A 13,473-nucleotide genomic window follows, 5' to 3' on the forward strand; every position below is an offset into this window, starting at 1 on the left:
GAGAGAGAGAGAGAGAGAGAGAGAGAGGGGGGCGAGGGGGAGAGAGAGAAAGAGAGAGGGAGAGCAATCTCGTTTAAGCGTTATAACCTAAAACGGATGTCAGCAGACGGTAGACACATTACTCACGTTCACCAGTAGGTGCACTCTTTCGTAATGCTTCCTTACGTTTGTCGTTCAACGCATTTTACGTTAATGGTAAGAAATAACTGTATTTATGTGAGATACACAATTTTACGTGTTATATACCATGCGGTGTACGTAAAATCGAGCATCGTATTCAGGAGTTTTCGGGAGATCCTCTACTGAGATCAGTGTGAGATCCTAAATCCTAATTGCTAATGTTCCTATACTCCAGTAATGCCACATGTGGTATCTGATTGGTCCGCCACGTTTATGCTATTGCCGCTCATTTTCAAATACACGAATTATACATATATTAGATGGGAAATCTAATCTATTGCAAAATCAGTTTCTATTGCAAAATTGGTAACAACATCCGCCCATTTTGCATTCGGTAAATGACAAATGTTGTAAATACGTCTTGCTACACAAATAGGATTGAGCATAAACATGGCGCACCGGTTTCCTTTCTTTCTCTCTTTACTCCGTGGTTTGGTAGCACTGCCAATACTTGGGTGCGTTACCACGTGGCGATTAATATTAATCTTTTCGGACAGTTGTGAGTAACGAGAGCTCGTCCGATCACAATGAGTACGGTGAAACAAGAGACGCATCGACCAGGTGCGCTCAAACAGTCTAATAAACAACACAAGACTGGAAGACATCGAAGTAAAAGTGCCATCAATAACGATCTGAAAGGTTAATTACATCTATACGCGGCGTGACATTGTTACAGAAATATAAAAGTTATTTCTTCCATAGGTAAACGGAATGCTATCGAAAAGTCGTCTAAACGTTTTGAGAAAACTCTTGGAAAAGAAGCACGTAGAAATCAATTGTTGCAACACAGAAAGAAGAAACGTGAGCAAGTATTTATGCAAAAGAGAAATCTCGGTGGCTTCTCTTCAGCGCCTGTCCTCATCTGCGTTATACCGTTGCAAAGTGGCATCGACACGAAGAACATGATATCTGCCGTAACTAGCATGGGTGAAACTGCTCGTGTTGCTACTAGCCCGAATGGCATTACTCACATCGGGTACGTTGCGAAAGAAGAAACAAGTTGATAAATATATATATATATATATTTCTATTTTATGTATTTAGCGTACCAAGGCTAAAACAGCGCTTTTCCATTGTTACGCCACCGACGGGTGACATTTTTGCGACATTAGATGCAGCCAAAGTTGCTACCACGATACTCTTTGTAACTTGCGTCACGAGTCAAGTCAATGATATGCAAAGAGAAATTATAGACGATTGGGGCAAGGAAATTGTCGTGTCTTGCCTTGCTCAAGGTTTATCTTCCGCAATAGTTGCGGTGCATAATATTCAAAAACTTGACGTAAAGGTAAGTAACTTGGCAATTCCATGCTACTTGTTCAACTCGTTGATCGTTGATTGATACGTCTTGTAATAGAAACGTCGAGAATATAAACAATCTGTGCAACGTGCAGTCTCGAAATGGCTACCTGAAGAAAAAGTACTTGAATTGGACAGTGCAACCGATTGCTTAAATATGTTACGGCGTGCCGGATCACAAAAGCAAACAAGTTTATTTTACAAAGATATGAGACCATATCTTTTAGCCGAACAAGCCTCCTTTGAATGTGATCAAGTATGTAAAATTATTGTATTTATAATTGTGAAAATTTTTATCAATTCTTATTATGTCAGGATTCCCTCGAGTTTGGAAATCTTCTACTTGGTGGATATTTACGAGGCACAACACCATTATCGGTCAACGATCTGGTTCATGTACCAGGTTTGGGAAATTTTCAAATGTCGTGCATCAAAACATTGGCAGATCCTTATTTAATTCATCACGTTGATGACAAGATGAAAACTGAAAGGATTTTCACTGCAGACCCAGAGAAACAGGTTCCTCACATATTTTATATATACGTGTTAATATTAACAAGACTTAATAGCAATAGTGATGAAAATTGTGCATATCGACACACGTGTAGAATGAAAAATAAAAGTCAAAGTTTGTAGGAATCCCTCGAAAGTGAATGTATGCCTGATCCAATGGATGCCGAACAAACGTGGCCTACGAAAGAGGAACTAGCTGAAGCGGCAGAGAAAAGTAAAAGAATAGTAAAAGTTGTGCCGAAAGGAACCTCTGAATATCAAGCGGCATGGATACCGGATGAAGATGGAGGTATTCTTCTCTATTCCTGCCTCTTGAGAAATTCGATTTAATACTTTGAAATTTCTAGAGAGCCTCGGTACATGTTCGGAGGATGACAATATGTCTGTGGAAGAGGTACTGAGATCTGAAGCAGCTAGTAGCGAAGACGAACAATATGAGACTATTACGATATCGGAAGCGCCACTGGATGAGGAGCGTTACGATCAGGATATCGATATGTCTGAAGAAAAGCAAGCCATGGAAAAGTTCAAAGGTCGCTTCAATAATAATGTACCGCGTCTTTGAGATTGTCTACGGTTTGGCAATAATTTGGTCATAATCATACAGAAGCGAAATTGGACGCGCAATTTCCCGACGAAGTGGATACACCTCGAAACATTTTGGCTAAAGTAAGATTCGAAAAGTATCGAGGTCTCGAATCGTTCCGTACTAGTCCGTGGGATCCGAAGGAAAATCTGCCGAGTGACTATGCGCGGATAATTGAATTCGCCGACTACGATCGCAGGCGGAAACATATTTACAAGGAACGCAAGGATGTCGAAGGTGTTGTGGTACGTGTGCTTTATCCTTTTCTCTCACAAGCATCAGTATTAATCCTGCAATTTCCAGCCGGGGTGTTACATACAAGTTTGTGTCGCCCACGTTAGCAGAGAAGCTTTCCAGGCATTTGCTACGGTAGAAGACAAACCGTTAATAATGCTCGCTTTACTCCCGTACGAGAATAAAATGTCTCTTTTGAACGTCGTGTTGAAACGCACGAGCAACAAGACGATCGAGTCGAAGGAAAGATTGATCTTTCAGTGTGGATTTAAGCGATTTGCGGCATGTCCGGTATTTAGTCAACATACAAACGGTGCGAAGCATAAGGTGAGAGTAATATTTGTGAGATAGAAAGCAGCACCCTCAGAGATTGACAAATGTGTTTGTTTAGTACGAGAGATACTTTCAGCCCGACTGTACGGTCGTGGCGAGTATGTATGCACCGGTAAGCTTTTCACCGTGTCCAGTCCTGTGTTACGTCCAGAGTAAAAGTGGCGAGCTCGTATGTATATTCTCTATTCTCTATCGTATGAGACGTGTTGTCTTGTAATGTCCTATGTAATAGTGAAATGTTGTTTGACAGGAATTAATTGCGACTGGTAGCGTGTTGTCTTGTAATCCCAACAGAATAATCCTAAAACGTGTGGTTTTGAGTGGCCACCCGTACAAGGTAAATAAGAGGTCAGTGGTAGTGCGTTTCATGTTCTTTCACCGTCAAGATATCGAGTGGTTCAAACCGATCCAATTGAGGACCAAGTATGGACGTAGAGGCCATATAAAGGAACCGCTTGGTACACACGGACACATGAAGTGCATCTTTAATAACCAATTAAAGTCTCAAGATACAGTATTGATGAATTTGTACAAACGAGTTTTTCCAAAATGGACCTACGAGCCTATGAGCCAATAAAGATTACTTGGTTTCGCTAAACTTGCAATTACTTGATTTCTACCCGCTCTTCTGCTCATGATTGGTGATTTTCAAAGCACACATGATGATGGGTGCGCCCATCATCAGCCAACCAATCGAAAGTCGACATGGCTGCTGGTAATCGCCAATGAAAAGTTTCTTAGGAATGCTGAATGAAAAGGGTGAGAGAGAATGCGTGTGGTACACACAAGCAAAGTAATCACTGTTGCAACAGTCGCGCTTCCTCGCAGTCGCATTGGCGCATCCCCTGAATCCCCTCAAATCCCCTGAAATCCCCTGAAATCCCACCACCAGTGTTCACAACAATGATCGTGCCGGTTGTATTTTAGGTTAAATCACTCGTGTGTGATCTCTTTATATAGATCCTGTAGTTTATAAGCTCCCTGACGGAGTAAGAATGGACAATAAAATAACGATATGCGACCCCGACGAGGAGGAAGTAGAGAACGATATATTGCCCGATGTCGAGCCGGTCATCTGGATCAATGACGATCCAAACTACGATTTGGACGAGGTTAACATGTTCTTTCACAGAGTCGACTCGGATCAAATAATATACGAGGAGAAGAGGAAAAAGTGTAAATTTATTGGGAAATATGTCATGGGTGATGTTCTCGGTGAGGGTAGTTACGGCAAGGTGAAGGAGGTACTAGATTCCCAGACGCTTTGCCGTAGAGCGGTTAAGATACTGAAGAAGAGGAAACTTCGAAGGATACCGAATGGCGAACAGAATGTTCAACGGTGCGTTCGACCAACTGCTATTGAGCTACTATTAGTTAATAACGATTGGTGTTTTACAGGGAGATAAAATTGTTAAGAATATTAAGGCACAAGAATGTAATAAATCTCGTAGATGTTTTGTACAGCGATGAGAAAGAGAAGATGTACCTAGTTATGGAATTTTGTGTATGTGGATTACAGGTGAGCTTTCATAATGTGTATTCCCAATCGAGTGAATTGTTGAGGACAATTGCGTCTCTTTACAGGACATGCTGGAGAGCACGCCGAGCAAGAAGCTGCCGCTTTGGCAGGCACACGATTATTTCTGCCAATTGCTGGATGGTTTAGAATATCTCTACAGTAAGGGGATAGTTCACAAAGATATAAAACCTGGAAATTTATTGTTAACCCTAGACGGTACCTTGAAGATTAGTGACTTTGGTGTCGCGGAGGTAACGATGACAAACTTGTTATCAATTCAATTATTAATCTCGCGGTATTAGAGAGAGAGAGAGAAAAGAAAAAGGAGATAAAAACCTTCCTATTTGTGATTACGCATCTCCACTGTATTAGGCATTAGACATGTTTTCCAAAGACGATACATGTACGATAGGTCAAGGATCTCCAGCGTTTCAGCCACCAGAGATCGCAAATGGCTGCGAAAGTTTCTCAGGCTTTAAAGTTGACATATGGAGTAGCGGAGTTACGTTGTAAGTAAGAGCGTCTCGCTCTCGAGTGTTACTCTTGTGTATTACTCTCTTGCTCTTAACAGGTACAACGTAACCACGGGTTTATATCCTTTCGAGGGAGATAACATATACAAGTTGTACGAAAACATTGGAAGGGGTGAATATACAGTACCGAAAGAAGTGGAGGAGCCATTAAAGTCGCTCATAGAGGGAATGTTGCAGAAGGATGCCGATAAAAGATTTACATTGCAGCAGGTTAAGAGACACGCGTGGACCGTGTGCGAGCACCCTAGAACGCAACAGCCAGTAGCCATACCTCCCCTTAAGAGCAACGGATGTCACAGCATGACCGTCTTGCCGTACCTGCTCGAGCATCATTACGGAGTAGACGACAATCCCGTATACTATACGGAACATCAGCTGAATGGTACACTTTACCTTCTTTGCGCCGTCTCATTAACTCGGATTCACACTTCGTCCTTTCCTTCTCTTTAGAAGAGCGAAGACTTCAAGAGCTCGATCGCATTAGCGAGGACCGAAAGACTACGTGTAACAGCCATCACGCCAAATGCAATGCGAACGGTCAAAGCAAACGGAGGTGGCGGAAGCCGATTTCATGCATTAGTATTAAAAGATTTCCATCCTGCAAGCCATCGTGATTCGTCATTTCTCGCCGATCTTGTAACTTTTTGTTCGTACTCTTTGCCTCGCTGACTGCGTCAGTTGCAAAGTTTGTCTCTGCCGGAGACGACTGATAGCTCTCGAGTCTGTTGGAAAAGTCTCTCGGATTGTGATATTAAGATTAAATCGTGTAGCGAATCATCCTTATTGATCGTTCAATGCCTAGGAGACGCCCAATCAAAGTCATATTTCGTTTTGGTGCCATATTGACAACGCGATTAATAATAAACTTGTTAATCGTCTCGCTTGACATTGTTGTATTTTTCTCTCCCTGATCCCTCATCCCTGACAAGATGCTTTTCAAATATGTTTGGCGGGAAGCACAAACGAGTGTTTTGATTGGTCCATTTAAGGCTGACCCTAACCTAGAGCTTAACCTAACCTGATACTCGTATGTGCAGTTTTGGAAAAAGAGTCGATTCGGAATCAAGCATGGTTTTCTTGTCGTTGAACCTTTTAACCAGAGCCCGCGGGCCTAATGAATTCTGGCGAAAACGGAAAATATTCAAGCTTGCCGCTGTAAGTGTGGATTTGATCTTAGCGAAGCGTAACTGTGCTCGACAAGACTATAAACTTTCAACACGTTTTTAGCATTACATCGGTAGAAGAAGAAATTGTTACAGTATAGCTATCAGAAACGTACATAGAGCTCTGATATATTGCACTCGAGGTAGGAAACTGAAAAAGGAAGATATGAAAGAGGTACGGTGAGAGATTTCTCGAGTTAAGAATAACAGAATTTTGCCTTTGCACAATTGCCTCTCCGTTTTTAGTTGCGGGAGCAGAGGATAGAAGCTGCCTCGACAGAACATGGTATTAATTTCACAACCCTTAAAGAAGGATTAACGAGATGTAATGTACTACTGAATCGAAAGTCACTGGCCGACTTGGCAATCTGGGAGCCTCGATCTTTCAAAGCCATTACCGATATCGCGTGTGCGAGAGCGAAGCAAGACCATCTCAAAACTACTATGGACATCCAAGTACCAAAGAGTGTTATTGTAAGGGGTTTGATTAAATAATTCTCTTGGCTAGGTGGAATAAAGAGAGTTTCATCCGTTTCTGAATTTGCATTTAATAAACCAGACTACAAATCAGACAGATAAAGATTAAGGTCACTGACTGACGAGTACCGGAAGTATATTGGCGGTGGATTATGTGACGTATCCGACTAAATGTCATGTAGTTTCAACAAGCACGAGCATTGACGATTTGTACAAAGTCGGGCTTCAAGGACGCGCCGCCGACCAAGAAGCCATCGATATCCTTCTCTTTCCCCAGGTCTTTCGCGTTAGCTGCTGTTACGGAGCCACCGTAGATAATTCGAAGAGTCTGCGCGACATCAGGCTTGACATTCTTGGTCAGCCACTCGCGTAACTTTTCATGAACCTCTTGCGCTTGCTGCGGCGTCGCGGTCTTACCCGTACCGATCGCCCATACTGGTTCGTAAGCCAGGACCACGTTGTCCCACGATTTAATTTTATCCGCTATCGCCTTGGTTTGTCTGTAAACAACTTGTTCAGTCTTTCCGGCTTCACGCTCCTCCAATTTCTCGCCTATACACGCAATCACCTGGAGGAAAACACATTTAATTCGTTTCCCCCTTTCTCTCTCCCTCTCCCTCTCCTCTCCTTGGCAGTTTACCTTCAGTCCAGCTTCCAAAGCATGCGCAACTTTCTCTGCAATCAACTCGTCCGTTTCGCCAAAGACGTTTCGACGCTCCGAGTGGCCAAGAATTACCCAGGGAACGCCATTGTCGAGAAGCATACCCGGACTAATTTCACCGGTGAACGCTCCTTTGGCAACTTTGTACGCGTTCTGCGCACTCACGCTAACGTTGCTGGGAACGATGGAAGCCACGTAGGTGAGATATATCGACGGAACGCCAACTACAACCTCTACAAATTGCCAAGTGTTATTGATCGAGTTATTCAATCAACTTGATAATTGACGTACCGGCATTAGGATCGAGAGGACCGGTCTTGAGGAACGCGACAATGTCATCGATCTCGCTCTTGGTGCCATTCATCTTCCAGTTACCGCCAACGAAGAATCTGCGTCCCATTCTTCTCGTATGCACGTCTCGTGACAATGGTTTCAGCTCGCAGCCTGCAACGGAGCAATCTCCTGTTACCTACTTACGCGAACCTAATCTCTACTCTTTCGACTTTCGACCTTGGCGCGCGCGCGTCAAGGTGACTCTCCAGATTCCACCGCCCGCTGAGATTAGGTTAGGATACGTTAGGGTTAGGTTAGTCCATCGTACTCGCTCAACAGAACTCATCGTAACCAAATACTTACGATATATACGAGCGAAAGAATGTCGGAGCAGTAGCTCGCTACGAGTCGATGTCGTTCTTATCGACCAACATAACATTGCAAAATTTACTCCAATCTACCAAGTTGCCACGTTACCCCGTCTGTCTTACATCTGTTTGAGATAATATCGAGAGATGGCGAGCGAGGAAATAATCGAGGCCAACAAAAGACCACAGCCCATATTTAAGAACCGGTCATTTCAACAGAAATTCCGGCAGACTAGCACCACTGGGAAGAAACGTACTTGGCGGTCGTTGAAGCAAGTTTTGGCTCAGGAGCGCTCGTTACCGTGGCCAGCGACAGTTAAGCATTGTATGCGTCGAGTGTAACACTAACAATTTTTATTTTCTCTCGTCGTTGCACTTGTACATTAGACGGGAAAAAAGAAAGGAAATAGTTTTGCATACATTTCAGACAGTTCCATCAATGCACCGCCGAGCTTCAAACCTGCCAAGAAATACTCGGATATTTCCGGATTGCCGGTGAGCATCATTTAACTCGAATTAACTCGAATTAACTCGATAAACGCAAGAAAATTCATAAATTTCATTTATAGGCACGATACACGGATCCGCAAACTAAATTATATTACGCTACTGCCGAAGAATTCGCAACAGTTCGCAGTTTGCCGATGGACATAACGGCCGGATATCTCGCTCTACGTGGAGCGTCCAGTATCGTTGGTTAAACGATACACCCAGTAATATAACGCGATACCCAGTGTCAGCACACAAGTTTACAAACTAGCGTTTCAAATGTGTCAACACACTCGCGAGTCTCGTTGGCAAAGAATGGAGGTGTTTAGGAGACGGAGAATTCAATCGAGAGAAAGAGAGAGAGAGAGAGTAAATTAAGTACCGATACCTTTATCTTAGACATTTATAACATTTTGTCATCTGCCAATAATGCTTTGTAGGATTTTACCAAATGAATCATCTCATAGATAATTTTGGTTATTTTCATTTCTTTTCCCTTTTTATCTTGTGTTACTCGACAGTTACACAAGTACATTATTAAAAAAGCTTGTCCATTACAACTTAATATATCAACTACAGGCTAATGGGGGGGGGGGGGAGAGGCGGGAGAGACCTGTGGAGACCCTTCGTCGACTGTTTCCGCACTGCATCCTTCCTTTTATCCTTTTTAGTCCCGTGTGTTACACGGCCATTTCAACAAATTTGCAATTGAAGATACAAACAGCAAGGCCTACTGAAATATTGCCCAATCGTGCACTATCCTTAGGTTGCCATTTGTCTTTAATGTAATTAATTACTCGATCGTGTGTGTGTGATTATTTTTATCAATTTAGTCGTATAAATCGGGAAGATCTTCATCGTCGCTGTCGGCCTCGTTGTCCCCTAATTCGTCCAGGTCGTCGAAATTTGGCTTACTGTCACCAGAACCGCTTAGACCGCCCATTTGTCGCATCATCTGCAGGGGGCAATAAATAAAGATAAATGAATGGAGAAATAAGCTTAGGAATATACATAATGAATACAATACCTCTTCTAAATCTGGCGGGCTACCTTCATCGTCGGTATCGTCCTCATCCTTCCATTTGTTAAAGTCGCTCTTTAACCAGTGAGCCTTTGTTTTCTCTTTAATTAGCCGTGGCCAATATGGTCCCTCCTCCTTCTTAGCGAGAACCAATTCAAAAGTCCTGCCCTTCAAATTTTTTACCGTTTTGCTGGCCTCAATTTCTTTGTACAGATTAATCGTAACCTCATGCATCTTTTTGTCCGTGCCTCCCTCTCCCTTGAAGTGTATCTTTTCTGGTTCAATTTCGATGACTGGATCTTTACAATCTTCTAAGCAGATGGTAACATATAAGATATCTTTTCTTTGCGCCCACATGACTGGTGGAGGAGGTATCCTAGGAAGAAGATATGTATAGAGGACCTGTTGTACCCTTATAGGTTAGGGGCAAAAGCTCGAAAGAGATGAAAAGTTGCCGCTCCGTGTGAGTACAAATGTGACTCGCCGCGAGAAAAACTGATGGTTGCGAGTTGATGATGCGAGGGCATTGGCAAGAAACGAGAGTCATCGGAGCTCCGTGGTGCTCCGGCACGCCATTCGACCGTTCGATCGGAGCCTCACGAGAGAGAGTGAGAGGGGGAAGAGGGGAGGGAGAGGGAGAGAGAGAGAGAGAGAGAGAGAGAGAGAGAGAAGCTAGAAAGAAAGGAAGGAAGGAAGGATGGAAGGACGCAAAACGGAGCCAGGAGCGCCGTGAAGAAGCTGTTCGCTCGAGGGATACGTGATATCGCTGCGATCGAGTGGTATCTCGTTGGAGAAAAGTTGGAGAATCAATAAAACCGTCGTCCCCCCCAACATGGCGATGATCCGAAAAACACGGGGCGGCACTCGCGCGTCTGCGGCGGTCCGCAGTAGCTGGCCGTAACTGTACGCGGACCATCACCGAGCTCGTTGGCGAGTTCTAATTGATGTCAATCCTAGTATACTTACTGGCTCTCTTGCGTCATGTTTCCGACGGCTTCGCACGCACTGAGAATGAAACAAACACACAGCGCACGTAGCGCACTCACTCACCGAGCAGTCGCAGCGCTCACACACACACTGCGCCGCCGCGCCGCCATCATTCGACTTTCGAGAGTTTCGAGATCTCGGCTCGATCGACCAATCGACCAAGCGACCACTTTTGCAACGTATATACTTGATTATTCCGACTCTGTCGGTATTAGAAAATTCTGTCGATAAGAAGTCGGTATTAAGTTGTTTAGTGACATCTATCAAGAAATACAACTCATTATCAACGGTGTGCCAGTGTTGAATCAATTTAGATTTCTATTTTTCGGGTGGCGATCGTCCTTTGCACGTCTATATAATTGTCAAAGTTGTTGAAGCGAGTGCGCTTCGTTGTGACGCGCGCAGACGGAATTTCTTCGAAGGGTGCAGATTATCGCGCCAACGAGATTCTCCGAAAAGTGCTTCGTGTGTATAAACGTGCTCCTTCGTTCGCTAAGAAAATGAGAAGCAACGACCACTCCGGTAAGCAAACTTGACGCGTCAATTTTTGCCGAGGTTATATACCGAGCATTACTTTTCAAATCCCCTCAAGTTCCAAATTGAGCAAGTAACATCTAAATGGCAGTCATTTTACCAAGTTTTGCAAATGGCCAGTCGGGGAGAATTGAAATTGCATAATGCCGGTCGCGAATCTGTTACAAAACCGCGAAATCGGGATGCAGCCGACAGCCGAGGCGACGCGGACTCGCTCGGGCCTGAATTAAGGCGGGGCCCCTTTGACGAGACTTCAATTTCGCGCGCGGTGATTCTCGCAAGACTAGTGTCCGGTGTCGCGATCAGAAGCGAAAGGCAACGAGATGTATATTGCGACAAAAATGATTTCATTTCATTAGCAACTCATTGCAAGCAGCTATTTCTTTTCTACTTGGTTTGCTCGCGTTCCGAGTGAATTCGCGACGAGTATAGTACACGTGCACCGCAACTTATACGTAGAAACGGATCAACGATGGACGAAACCAATTTAGATCCACGGCTCGTCTCTTTGTACCGTCCATAATGGCGCATGTTATGCGCTACGCTGCACCTCGCATAGCGATTTGCCAGCCCACTTATACAATTAGATGGAAAGATTTCCCGGCGATTGTTGATGTTGCGTCCAACTATTGCACTCATTTCTTTATTCATTCGTACACTTGCGATTGTTGGTGCAAACAGCGTCTAGTCATAAATTAATGTTGTACGTACTCGATGCCGAAAACGTACAACCGGATACGCTTCGACTCATGGATATTAATGACGAGTGCTTGACCATATCGACGGATATCGTGTGCATAAACGAGTAATTATCCTTACGATGCAACGCATACCAAATCTATCCATCTCTTTTATCAAAGAAATCATGAGGCAACAATATTATCAATCTCGAGCTCGTAACGGGAGTTAATAAATCTCGGCTAAAAAGAAGATAGCCATCCTTCGCACCTGAACCGCATTAATGGTATTGGCCAACATCTTACATCGCAGCGATCGATTCTGTGAAAGTCGGCAAGTCGCGACCGGTAGAGCGGAAACGACAACTCTTCTGCAGAGGAGAGAGGACGCGATTGCAAGAGATCCCTCATATACCGGAACTCGATGAAATTTCTTCAGCCGCGGAATCGAAAGCTGTCGTTTCCAACTCGATAACTGGAGTTTCCGCGTATCGAAAGTTAGGGAAATCATTTATTTGATGGACGTTTTATGAAAAAAAGAAAAGAAGAAGAAAGTATGTCAATCTTTCTTTAAAAGATATTCGATTTAGCAAAGGGCTTGCCACACCGCATCGCGAAAGCGCGAGTGAACGTACAAAGGTCATTAAAACGGTTCGCGGTTCGCGATTCGCGTCACGACTTGTCCTCGATCGGTATGCAAACGTCAAGTATCTCGCACCGAGTTGGCTTCGACATTGAGGCAGCTAGACGCGTCGAAAGCGAATCTCAAAGGTTGCCAGACAAAGTCTCTCGCCTGCAGCGTTGTCTGCTCCGATACTCGACTAATAATAAATGAAGTTTCTGCAAGAGGGTGAAATCTTTTATTACCTTCTCAAACCGAGAATAATTAATGCTTTTGTCTCTCCTAATTCTTACTCCGTACGCGCCAACTTATCATCATGTAATCGGCATTGACCGCAATTACTACAAATGTTGCTTTCGGTTAATTCCAACGTACTGGAAATTGCCTATAATTTGTATATCGTAACTCGTTGAATATTACTCAAAGCTTTCCACTATGCGATCAACACGATGCGAATTATGCAACGTGATATCGCTGTGCCAGAATTAAAATTAGTCTCCAGTATTTGGCAAGAAAAGTATACTATAGGTTCGCACTAAAAATACATTTTTGCCTTCGACGATGGATTCTTTCCACACTAGAAATTCAGCGATCCGCAACGGCTTTCGTGCGAATTAACATCACCACGGTATGTCGTGAGAGAGCAACGAACGATAAGATTGCTATTGTGGGACTCGAAATAGTTGGCGTGTACCCAACGTCTACCTTTTTCTTTTCGAAACTCTAACTGCACCTTATCTAATTTTAGACCAGTCAGCTTCTGGTAACTTATGGTTGCTTAAATATCATCGACTTTGGGTTCGCAAGTTCGCAATAGAGTCTAATCGCAAGAATAAAGACAGAATTGTTTCTTCAGTATACTCAACTTTGAGATACGTATGAGAAGGCGAATTTTTATCGCTCCGTAGCGGTTCATTTCACTCGCACACCTGTACTTGAAACGCACTTGATACGCCTCCAGAAATGTGTAATTTGCCGGCGCGTAATAGAACCAGCGTGCACTG

General features: G+C 43.7%; 8 protein-coding genes across 10 annotated transcripts in view; 5 read left to right on the forward strand and 3 right to left on the reverse strand.

Moving 5' to 3' along the window:
• Positions 1 to 336, reverse strand: part of LOC105561769 (dnaJ homolog dnj-5) — a 4,905-nt gene extending 4,569 nt beyond the window's left edge. Inside the window, exon 1 of one of the 2 annotated variants that reach the window (XM_012012066.1) lies at positions 127 to 336. The gene's annotated coding sequence lies outside the window, so the exon portion shown is untranslated. The remainder of the gene's footprint in view (positions 1 to 126) is intronic. The other variant, XM_012012064.1, reaches the window with a different exon arrangement.
• A 251-nt stretch (positions 337 to 587) lies between these two features.
• Positions 588 to 3,743, forward strand: LOC105561771 (pre-rRNA-processing protein TSR1 homolog). The gene is made up of 11 exons (XM_012012069.1): positions 588 to 819; positions 883 to 1,156; positions 1,225 to 1,468; positions 1,538 to 1,735; positions 1,795 to 1,998; positions 2,116 to 2,281; positions 2,340 to 2,525; positions 2,600 to 2,823; positions 2,882 to 3,139; positions 3,204 to 3,314; positions 3,396 to 3,743. The coding sequence occupies exons 1-11, from the start codon at positions 708 to 710 to the stop codon at positions 3,720 to 3,722; spliced, it is 2,304 nt and encodes a 767-aa protein (XP_011867459.1). The 5' UTR covers positions 588 to 707; the 3' UTR covers positions 3,723 to 3,743.
• A 173-nt stretch (positions 3,744 to 3,916) lies between these two features.
• Positions 3,917 to 6,085, forward strand: LOC105561772 (serine/threonine-protein kinase STK11). Its single transcript, XM_012012070.1, has 6 exons — positions 3,917 to 4,484; positions 4,544 to 4,664; positions 4,730 to 4,915; positions 5,037 to 5,173; positions 5,236 to 5,579; positions 5,648 to 6,085. The coding sequence occupies exons 1-6, from the start codon at positions 4,141 to 4,143 to the stop codon at positions 5,809 to 5,811; spliced, it is 1,296 nt and encodes a 431-aa protein (XP_011867460.1). The 5' UTR covers positions 3,917 to 4,140; the 3' UTR covers positions 5,812 to 6,085.
• Positions 6,086 to 6,185: 100 nt separating this feature from the next.
• On the forward strand, positions 6,186 to 6,894 carry LOC105561775 (39S ribosomal protein L20, mitochondrial). Its single transcript, XM_012012072.1, has 3 exons — positions 6,186 to 6,352; positions 6,425 to 6,535; positions 6,607 to 6,894. Exons 1-3 carry the CDS (start codon positions 6,227 to 6,229, stop codon positions 6,853 to 6,855), a joined length of 486 nt encoding a protein of 161 aa, XP_011867462.1. The 5' UTR covers positions 6,186 to 6,226; the 3' UTR covers positions 6,856 to 6,894.
• On the reverse strand, positions 6,889 to 8,128 carry LOC105561774 (triosephosphate isomerase). The gene is made up of 4 exons (XM_012012071.1): positions 8,009 to 8,128; positions 7,790 to 7,942; positions 7,478 to 7,731; positions 6,889 to 7,405 (listed from the first exon to the last, which is right to left on the reverse strand). The coding sequence occupies exons 1-4, from the start codon at positions 8,115 to 8,117 to the stop codon at positions 7,022 to 7,024; spliced, it is 900 nt and encodes a 299-aa protein (XP_011867461.1). The 5' UTR covers positions 8,118 to 8,128; the 3' UTR covers positions 6,889 to 7,021.
• Positions 8,129 to 8,134: 6 nt separating this feature from the next.
• Positions 8,135 to 9,097, forward strand: LOC105561791 (INO80 complex subunit C). Its single transcript, XM_012012103.1, has 3 exons — positions 8,135 to 8,464; positions 8,567 to 8,634; positions 8,709 to 9,097. Exons 1-3 carry the CDS (start codon positions 8,287 to 8,289, stop codon positions 8,838 to 8,840), a joined length of 378 nt encoding a protein of 125 aa, XP_011867493.1. The 5' UTR covers positions 8,135 to 8,286; the 3' UTR covers positions 8,841 to 9,097.
• Positions 9,097 to 10,727, reverse strand: LOC105561790 (prostaglandin E synthase 3). The gene is made up of 3 exons (XM_012012102.1): positions 10,616 to 10,727; positions 9,656 to 10,025; positions 9,097 to 9,583 (listed from the first exon to the last, which is right to left on the reverse strand). The coding sequence occupies exons 1-3, from the start codon at positions 10,630 to 10,632 to the stop codon at positions 9,458 to 9,460; spliced, it is 513 nt and encodes a 170-aa protein (XP_011867492.1). The 5' UTR covers positions 10,633 to 10,727; the 3' UTR covers positions 9,097 to 9,457.
• Positions 10,728 to 10,821: 94 nt separating this feature from the next.
• Positions 10,822 to 13,473, forward strand: part of LOC105561789 — a 24,712-nt gene continuing 22,060 nt past the window's right edge. For both annotated transcript variants that reach the window (XM_012012101.1, XM_012012099.1), the window contains exon 1: positions 10,822 to 11,158. The gene's annotated coding sequence lies outside the window, so the exon portion shown is untranslated. The remainder of the gene's footprint in view (positions 11,159 to 13,473) is intronic.

Source organism: Vollenhovia emeryi, unplaced genomic scaffold (genome assembly GCF_000949405.1).
Source record: "Vollenhovia emeryi isolate VEMERY1.0 unplaced genomic scaffold, V.emery_V1.0 DF939200.1, whole genome shotgun sequence".
In the NCBI taxonomy this organism is placed as follows: Eukaryota; Metazoa; Arthropoda; class Insecta; order Hymenoptera; family Formicidae; genus Vollenhovia; species Vollenhovia emeryi.

Bases quoted from the DNA above. Each gene is read 5' to 3' on its own strand.
- LOC105561774 (XM_012012071.1), bottom strand. From the start codon at position 8,117: ATGAGTTCTGTTGAGCGAGTACGATGGACTAACCTAACCCTAACGTAT. The intron at 7,732-7,789 runs GTACGTCAATTA...GGCAATTTGTAG, and splicing joins TCCTCTCGATCCTAATGCCG to AGGTTGTAGTTGGCGTTCCG. The intron at 7,406-7,477 runs GTAAACTGCCAA...GTTTTCCTCCAG, and splicing joins CTTTGGAAGCTGGACTGAAG to GTGATTGCGTGTATAGGCGA.
- LOC105561790 (XM_012012102.1), bottom strand. The intron at 9,584-9,655 runs GTATTGTATTCA...TGCCCCCTGCAG, and splicing joins GCCCGCCAGATTTAGAAGAG to ATGATGCGACAAATGGGCGG.
- LOC105561771 (XM_012012069.1), top strand. From the start codon at position 708: ATGAGTACGGTGAAACAAGAGACGCATCGACCAGGTGCGCTCAAACAG. The intron at 1,999-2,115 runs GTTCCTCACATA...CAAAGTTTGTAG, and splicing joins CTGCAGACCCAGAGAAACAG to GAATCCCTCGAAAGTGAATG. The intron at 2,824-2,881 runs GTACGTGTGCTT...TGCAATTTCCAG, and splicing joins AGGATGTCGAAGGTGTTGTG to CCGGGGTGTTACATACAAGT.
- LOC105561775 (XM_012012072.1), top strand. From the start codon at position 6,227: ATGTGCAGTTTTGGAAAAAGAGTCGATTCGGAATCAAGCATGGTTTTC. The intron at 6,353-6,424 runs GTAAGTGTGGAT...ACACGTTTTTAG, and splicing joins AAATATTCAAGCTTGCCGCT to CATTACATCGGTAGAAGAAG. The intron at 6,536-6,606 runs GTACGGTGAGAG...CTCCGTTTTTAG, and splicing joins AAAAGGAAGATATGAAAGAG to TTGCGGGAGCAGAGGATAGA.
- LOC105561791 (XM_012012103.1), top strand. From the start codon at position 8,287: ATGGCGAGCGAGGAAATAATCGAGGCCAACAAAAGACCACAGCCCATA. The intron at 8,465-8,566 runs GTATGCGTCGAG...CATACATTTCAG, and splicing joins GCCAGCGACAGTTAAGCATT to ACAGTTCCATCAATGCACCG. The intron at 8,635-8,708 runs GTGAGCATCATT...TTTCATTTATAG, and splicing joins CGGATATTTCCGGATTGCCG to GCACGATACACGGATCCGCA.
- LOC105561772 (XM_012012070.1), top strand. From the start codon at position 4,141: ATGGACAATAAAATAACGATATGCGACCCCGACGAGGAGGAAGTAGAG. The intron at 4,485-4,543 runs GTGCGTTCGACC...GGTGTTTTACAG, and splicing joins GGCGAACAGAATGTTCAACG to GGAGATAAAATTGTTAAGAA. The intron at 5,174-5,235 runs GTAAGTAAGAGC...TGCTCTTAACAG, and splicing joins TGGAGTAGCGGAGTTACGTT to GTACAACGTAACCACGGGTT.